At 39.3% G+C, this 8,232-nt stretch overlaps 1 protein-coding gene across 2 annotated transcripts in view; it reads right to left on the reverse strand.

The window, feature by feature from the left end:
* Positions 1-939: 939 nt before the first annotated feature.
* The window catches only part of PCMTD1 (protein-L-isoaspartate (D-aspartate) O-methyltransferase domain containing 1), a 102,256-nt gene continuing 94,963 nt past the window's right edge, over positions 940-8,232 (reverse strand). For both annotated transcript variants that reach the window (XM_019527156.1, XM_019527165.1), the window contains one exon: positions 940-3,796. In XM_019527156.1, the coding sequence (XP_019382701.1) occupies positions 3,426-3,796 (371 nt within the window). In that variant the 3' untranslated portion in view covers positions 940-3,425. The remainder of the gene's footprint in view (positions 3,797-8,232) is intronic.

Here is an 8,232-nt window from a genome sequence, read left to right on the forward strand (position 1 = left end):
CCTGTATGCTGGCCTCCTGCTTGAAGCAGTTGAACAGCAGCTTACCCTGTGCCTTCTGGCAGGACTCTAGTCTGAGTAAAGTGGAAGACACATTTTCCTGCAGCTTGACTCCTCCCGGTCATGGAGAAGTTGAGGTGCTTGCACCTTGAGCTTTCCTGAAAGTGGGGAATTAGTTTGGGGAAAGACTCAGAGCAGTGGCACCCTGGAAGCTAGGAAGGAAGGAGAGGAGCAGCCAGGCAATGCTCCCAACCTGTCCCCCCAAACTAGGGCACCCAGGTCTGGGAATCTGTGGGAAGCCTTTTCCCACTGCTCCACATGGAGACTGCTCCCATCATCGCAGCCCCTAATCCCCTCAACTCCCCCAACCCGGCTTCACCCCAGCCTGGGGAAGGCATGGGAAGCAGGAAAAGGAAGCGGCTGCAGAACAGAATACCTGTATGCTCCTTTTCCTAGAAAGATCTGTAGTGCTGGAATTCTCACAGAAATGAATGCCTGTTCATAACTAGAGTCTCTTTGTGTAGGTGCCCCAAGGCAAAGGGTTTGGCAACAACTGAAATATAAACAGGAGGCATTTGAAAACCCAGACCTACACTGGAGACTGTTTTTAGTTTGCCATCAGCCCAGAAGGACCAGGGTTATCTACTTTCTAGAGGCTATAAGAGAGTTCATAAATTTAGCTCTGGAGTAGAGCTGGGCAGAAGACTTTTACCATACCATACCATACCATAAAAAATTTCAAAAATCTCAGTTTTTAAACGTTTCCTTTCCCATACAGGGACAATACAGGCCTTCTGAAAGTTTTCCTTAGACAGAAGAGAGCAAAAGCCCCACTCTCAGAATAGTGCAGTGGCCATTTACAGGAGACCAAGATTCGAATCTTCATGTAGAATTTCAGATAATAGTAAAATTGGTGAAAGGACTGCCCACATTTCACCCTCGTCATCCACAAAACGTTTATTTTTTTTTTCAGATTCAAAACATGTTTTCCCATTAAATAATGATCTGAATATCAAGGTATCTAAAATGAAGCATGTCAAACCAATAAAAATACTTCCATGAAAACAAGAGTTTGAGCAAGCATAAACCACCAAAAGACATTTTATTGCAATAATGTCCCCCATCATGAGTAGTAAATGCCAAAAGATTTATTTTTTCTATTTTGCATTTCTACCTTTTTATTTATGTAAATATAAATTTAAGAGTGTAAAATAAATCCACATATAAACACAAAAGAAACATTCTTTCAGTGACTCAAAAAAATTACATACTGAATAATCATGACAAATCATCCATTGTCCATTTTCCAAGTATACAATAAAAGTGTGGAAAAAAGCAGAAAGTCATTCGTCAAAAGCATCTTATATAAAGTTCTTAAAGAAAATAGTTAGTAACATTTAACTTTTGAACTTATAGATGCAGATTCTGAGAAAGGGAAAAGATAACATGTAACATCTCAAACTGCAGATACTAAAATTTCAATTCCATCTAAAAAAAATATTTAAGAAAATTACAGTCAGTTTCCCATAGCTGAACCATCACAATTACTCCATTAGTATCACTGTATTGGAAAACAAACTATTTCTTACCAAGCTCTCTTACTGTGAAAATAAGGTCAAAATACCCCTTTTCCAATAGCAATTCTACTTATTCATATTGTAAATATACTGTGGGGAAAAAACTCCACATGCTGGTACAACAGGCCTCCCACAAAGTTGCTTTTTCAACATGACTAAGACATACTTTTTAAAAAAGGCAATGATAGCATGAAATGCACTGTCAAAAAATTGGTGATCAAAATGTAACGGGACAATATTATCAGGTCTAATAAAATACCTATCGTTTAAAAGTGAATATTGGAAAACATTACTGTTAGGTCACGTTATAGTGGCTAGTTATAAATGTCCATCTATGAAAATATTAACTGCAGTGGTACTATCCTGAATGATTTTTCTATTATTATTCAATATTGAATTGATGTAATAAATAATATTACCACAACTGTAAGTATATGTCATTGGAATTTTCTCAAGAGGAATGTTTTCCATTGGTTCTAACAGACAGAAGTTTCCAATAACAACGGCTTTTACTGCATATCATGCTAAGTTCTTAAACTGCATTTTCCCTTATGGTTATGCTACAAAAGAAACTTGAAATATTAAGTGGGTGAAAACAAACAAAGCACTCCATCAACCCAAGATGAAAACTGCAAGTAACTTTACCAGAAAGGGAAGGAGAAAAGGGAAGGGAAGTATTTAGACGAGCACGCTCTGGGTCCCAAAGTTTACACTGCTACTCAATTTCCAAAAGATACATATGATTCTGTGAATATTTTTTGTGCTAAAAAGTAGCTGTGTTCAAAAACAAATATAGGCTAGCACAAACCTGCATTTTCAGAGATAAATATTTAGATGAAGTACAAAATCCACTTACTAAAGTGCATCTGCTGAACAAATTCTAAATCTACTATTACGACTATCCAAGTAAGCAATACAAGCTAAACTTTATTCATATTCTACCTCTAGTAGTAAAGTAGTAAATATAGATAATTGAAATCTAAATTACAATCTTTTTTATTACCAAATATTGTGTATCTATGCTGTGAGCTTTAGAAAAACTAAATATGTTTTTAAAACTCTTGGAAACGAGAAAATGTTTCTTTAAGTACTGAAAATGTAGTATGAAGTTAAACAAACGGGTTGTAGTAAGGATAGTACAGAGTTATACTCCACATGACATTCCCTTAAGGCTCTGGAAGAAGATATCATTTTTTTTCAAGAGCTTTTGGCAAAAAGATATAAATGCAAAAGTAGAAAGGGCATCTGTAATTTTAGAACTTGCATTTTCCCCATTTTATTAAAGCCAGCTCATTCAATGTCTGTATACAGTTATTATTGCACTTGTGTATTCCTTGGAATACATCTATACCAACACAGTAATAGTGATTGCAACAAAGCCATGACAAAAATAAACTTTTAACAGTTTATTTTTAAAGGTTTCAATATTAAATGAGAAATGTCTGCATGTTTAAAATGTTCCCGAAGAATGAATGCAGACACAACTACTAATCAAGTCAGATGCATTTGTTTAACAATTATTTAGCACATATAAAATTTCACTTACCCTTTTATCAATACAAATCTGTTAGGGATCAAAAAAGATTTACCATGCAAAATACTGATTAGTGCTGCATAATGCTTTGGAATATATATTTCTATCAGAGTTAAAACAGCATTTTTCAAAATTTAAAGAAAAATAGATTTTTAAAAAGGGATTCTACTGTTGAATGTAAGACAAGAAGTTACAATTTATCACTGTACTTCTGCCTTGATGAAAGACTAATGATATTTGTCCATCTATGTTTTAATAAATGCTACATCTTTAAGAATAAACTATCAGTAGGCATCATCATTTCTATGTAAAAGGAGTTATTTCTCCCTATAGTAGGTCAAGTATGCTTTTAAAGATTCAGGTAATGGTAAACTCATAATTTTCTCTCGCAGCAGATTTCGAGGCGGTTCCTCTGGCTTCAAGGCCTCATTGTGATCTTTATCGTCATCATCTTTGTTATCTTCTTCCATCTTTTCATCTTCTTCACTGTCTAGAGGCTGAGGAATGAGTTGATTGCCTACAAACACGTAGGTATTAATCCTCCGCCTACGGCATCTTCTGCGTTTTCGTTTTGGTGGTGCCTTCTGAATAATACCTTTAGCTTTCATCTCCTCATTTATGAAGTTTCTAAGGGTACGCCTAATGTAGATCCGAGCTAGGTCCTGAAGATTCCTTACAGCACAAGCGGCTAAAACAAAAGAAAACAAGTTACACCTCCTATCTCAGCAAAACTGACATTTTACATGGCAATTAGGAATATGGGGTTGATAATTAAGATAATTAACACAGAACAACAAATGACAATTTAATACAAAATCAAGTATGCAAATAAAATAAACAGATACAGTTGATAGCTCCTGACAAACCACACAGCAGATAAATAAGAAAATGTTTTGTCCTATTTAACATCCATGCTGAAGGTAGCTCAAAGTATTAATAAGTAATACAGGCAACCCCCGCTCAGTGCTCTTAATTGGTTCTTGAAAAATCGAGTGCTATGCAAAACAAGCATTAAGCAAAACCAAAAGTATTTGACGACCCAAGATGGCAGCCGCAATTGTTTTCAACAACACAAGATGGTGACCACAAGCATTATAATGAAATTCGCTGAGCACCAAGTCAAATCAGGTATCAATTTAAAATAAGCATTATAGCAAAATAGTGCTAAGCCAAACAGCATTAAGTAAGGGTTGCCTGTAATATTAATGTTAACGATTCTACTGCTACTGCCACCACCAACTTAATTTATAATAATTTAACAACTAATTAACCGATGGGGAAAAAGGCACGAAAGCAAAGAGAAGTGGTTCAGCTACCATGATCTTCATGTAATGTGCCATGTTTACATTCCTTTCTGAAGGCAGAGACTGACTTCAAGTAAAAACTAGTCATTATATTGGAAGAAAGACTTCAAAGACAGAGAAGGAAGAATGTCTACATAGGAATTCCCATATATGAGTTATTACAGAAACAGACTGCTGAAAAAATGGTGCAAGAGAAGCTGAAAAACAAGAAAAGACAAACAATAGAACGTGACCTCCATAAATCTAGAGAGAACTAGAGTTCAGGAGACACAAGCAACCACTTCCAGGATCTCTGCATGGGAACTACTGGTGAGAAAATTTAAGAGGAAACAACTAATGAAAGGGATCAGAGAAACAGTCAGCCCAGAGCAAAAGGTAGGGGTCGCACACCCCTTAAGATGGAGAGTCATGTTCATTACACCAAAAAGGAGGAAGAGGAGGCAGAGACCAATACATCATGGACACAAATAGGCAGGCTTATAAGGTGGTGTCAACAAGATGGCTTTGGATCCTTCAAAAATTGATGTTCCAAGAAAGAAGGCTTTAAATAAGATCTATGGAGGCTGGCAAAGAAAGCTACACTGTGGCTAGTGGGTTGAAGACTAGAAGAGGATAAATCCTTAAGACTAGGAAACCACAAAAGACAATAAAAGCAAGAGGAAATCTAGGTGGCAGGCTGCAAATTAATATAAATACCCATTTCTTAAGTCTACAGAACAGATAGATAGATCTCCATTCCCTGCATCCATCTATCTATTTATCTAGATGAAGGAATATTGGGAACAAACCAAACGAACTGGAGGTCATAGTAAGTTAAGACATGACTGGCATCATAAACTTTATGAAATAACTCTCATGACTTGGCTCAGCAGTGAGCAGTATGCCTTGCTTTGGAAGAATAAGTCAGAGAAAGAAAGAAGGCAGTAATACCATCCGTCAGAAATAAGCTTACTCTCAGATCCAAGATGAAGGAAGCTAATCTATTGCATACAAGTGGGTGAATGTGGACAGGAAAAAATAATAGTGAGATTGGGGTGGGGACAGGGTTTTAAATTAGACAACTAAATGAAGAACAAAAAGTGTATGAGGCATTGTTCAAGCAAGTAACAAAAATTCCTAAATTTAAGAGACAGAACTGACAGGGTAAGGCGGGAGGATTTCAATTTCCTCAATATCTGTTGGAAGAAAACTGTAGCAAAAAGCCATAAAGCATCCAAATTCTTATATTATAAAGGATAAATGTTTATTTCAGAAAATTCAGGATGCAAGTAAGGGTTATCTGTTTTGAATCTTGTTCTGACCAATAAAGAAGAACTGGCTATTGGAACCTCATTAGGAAGTAATCACAATATGACAAAATTCATGATTCTAAGCAAAAGGCAGCATGGAAATATCAAACAAGGACAGAGGACTTCAAAAGGGCAGACTTCAACTGATAAAAAGAAATAGGTAAGGTCCCAGGAACAGCCACATTAAAGGATAAAAGAACCCAGAGGAGATAACAGTTCACAAAAAGCATAGCATTAACTGCTCAACAATGAGCTGCTCCAACACAGTGGAAAGATGAGAACAAGCACAGGACACTTCCATAGGCCTGTAAGTTGATTCCTGTCAAACAAAAACAAGAACAAAAACATCAAAAATTGTTTATCAGTATGCCAGACAGAACAGAGTGCAGCGAAATGGTGGGTCCACTGCTCAGTGGGAAAGGCAAGCTATTAATAAGAGATGCAGAGAAGACAGAGCTCCTCAATGACTATTTTCCCCCTCAATCTTCATCAAAAGAAGAAAAACAACACCAGATAATAAAACTAACATAAACAGGGCAGAGAAAGGGCTATAAATCATGTTAAATAAAGAGCAGAGACATTTTGACACATTTAAAATAAGTTGGCATGACCTGACCAAATTCATTCCAGACTTCTGAAATGAACCACCTCAAGAAATCTTGGAGCCAGAGGCCACATCATGAACAACAGACAAGGTTCCAGATAACTAGAGAAAAGTTGGAAAACACCCATCCTTAAAAAGGGTGAAAGGAAGACCTGAGGAATTAGAGACTAGACACCCTGACATCAATATAACTTACTTATAAAACAATCCATAAACATTTGGAGAAGGAAGGGATAGTCACTAGCAGCCCACAAAGATTATTAACAATTAATACCAAAACATTGTACAGATGTAAGAACTGCAATTTACTGAGTCAGGCCATAGGTCCATCCTGCCCAGTATCCCGTGTCAAATAGTGTCCAACAGTGGATGCTGAAGGTGAGAGTGAACAGGGTATGACCAGGGTTTTCTCTCCCCACTGCTCCTCTCTCATTTTCAGCCTCCAGCATTTACAAGTTTAAGCAGCTCCAATTTGGAGACTTTATCCCTAAGGGCCTTGTGGCACCTTACAATGAGTGCTGCACAAAAGTTGATCAGTGTTAGTGCTAACTCAAGTTTGGAGCAGTCAAGATCAGGCCACCAGTGGCCTGAAAGACTGAAAGGTAAGATTTCCCACTTCCCATTCTGAGCCTCCCCCCTGCCTCCACCTGCCCCCAGGGCATTACTTACTTTTGGATAACCTGCTGTCTGTCCCTGGGGAGCAGGCAGGGAAGGGTTAACCTTGCTGCTGCTCTTCTGGCCCACAGAGCAGCAGCCCCAGCATCCAGGCAGGCAGGGTAATCCTTCCCTGCTGGCTCCCCTTGGACAGAGTGCTGGCAGCCACAAGTAAGCTGGTGGGGAGGGAGGCAGTAAACAGGGAATATGAGGTACTCGTGAGCATGTGGGGATGTACTGGGGTGTTTATATTAGGGTGTTGAGAGCTCCAGGAGCTGCCCAAAATTACCACGTACCAAGGCCCTAACTCCCTTGCTACTGATGCCCCTTTCCTCCAAGCATTTATCCAATCCCTTTTTGAATCTTGCTAAAACTGTCAGCTTCCATATCTGGTGGCAGTGGAGCTGCATATTTAAATTACATACTGAGTGAAAAAACTTCCTGTTGTTAGTTTTAAACTTACTACTAAATAGTTTAATTTTGTGACCCCTGTATTTTGTGAGAGTAAACAATAAATACCTATTTACTTTCTCTTTGCTCTTTCATATTTTGTAAGCCCTTACGTCCCTCCTCAACCATCTCTTTTCTAAATTGAACAGGCCTAGTCTCTTCAGCGTCTCCTCATAGGGAAGCCCCCTTCATACCACTGTTGCCCTTTTCTGGACCTTCTCTAGTTCATCTATATCCTTTTGGAGGTATGGGGACCAGAACTAGGCTTGGTATTCAAGGTGTGGATGCACCATTCTAATATTATAAAAGCCTTAGTCTGTCTGTCTGTCCATAACACTTTATTTGCACTCTGATAGGCTGACTGAAACAACCAACCAGAGTGCTCCAAGAGCGGGACAGGGAATGAAGTGAGGAGGGGGGCCAGGCCAGCACAGTGGAGAAGCGGGGGTGGGGCCAGATGCAGGGGGATGCGCAGCCCTGACAAAAACCGGCAAGGAGGGGGAGGGAGGCAGGACAGTGCCCTTGCCGCCGCTGCACCCTGCCAACAGCTGGGAGGGTGGGGAATGGGGAGGGAAGGAAGGTTATGTGGGCCAGGGGTGCCCAGAGCACAAGGTTGAGGGAGGAAAAGGGCCTGGACTTGGGGATCGGGGAGCAGGGCCAGAACTAGAGTGCAGGGCGGGGTGGGGCCAGACATGGGCCTCTGTCCCCACCTCCCCAGTCATTCTTGACAGGCAATTGGCTAGTAGATTTCTAAAAGGTGAATAGTTCCCATTTTGTTAACAATTCCCTTCTTAATAATCCCCCCCCCCCCCCCCCCCCCCCT

Source organism: Gavialis gangeticus, unplaced genomic scaffold, assembly GCF_001723915.1.
Source record: "Gavialis gangeticus isolate Ggan-Ray unplaced genomic scaffold, GavGan_comp1, whole genome shotgun sequence".
Lineage (NCBI taxonomy): Eukaryota > Metazoa > Chordata > Crocodylia > Gavialidae > Gavialis > Gavialis gangeticus.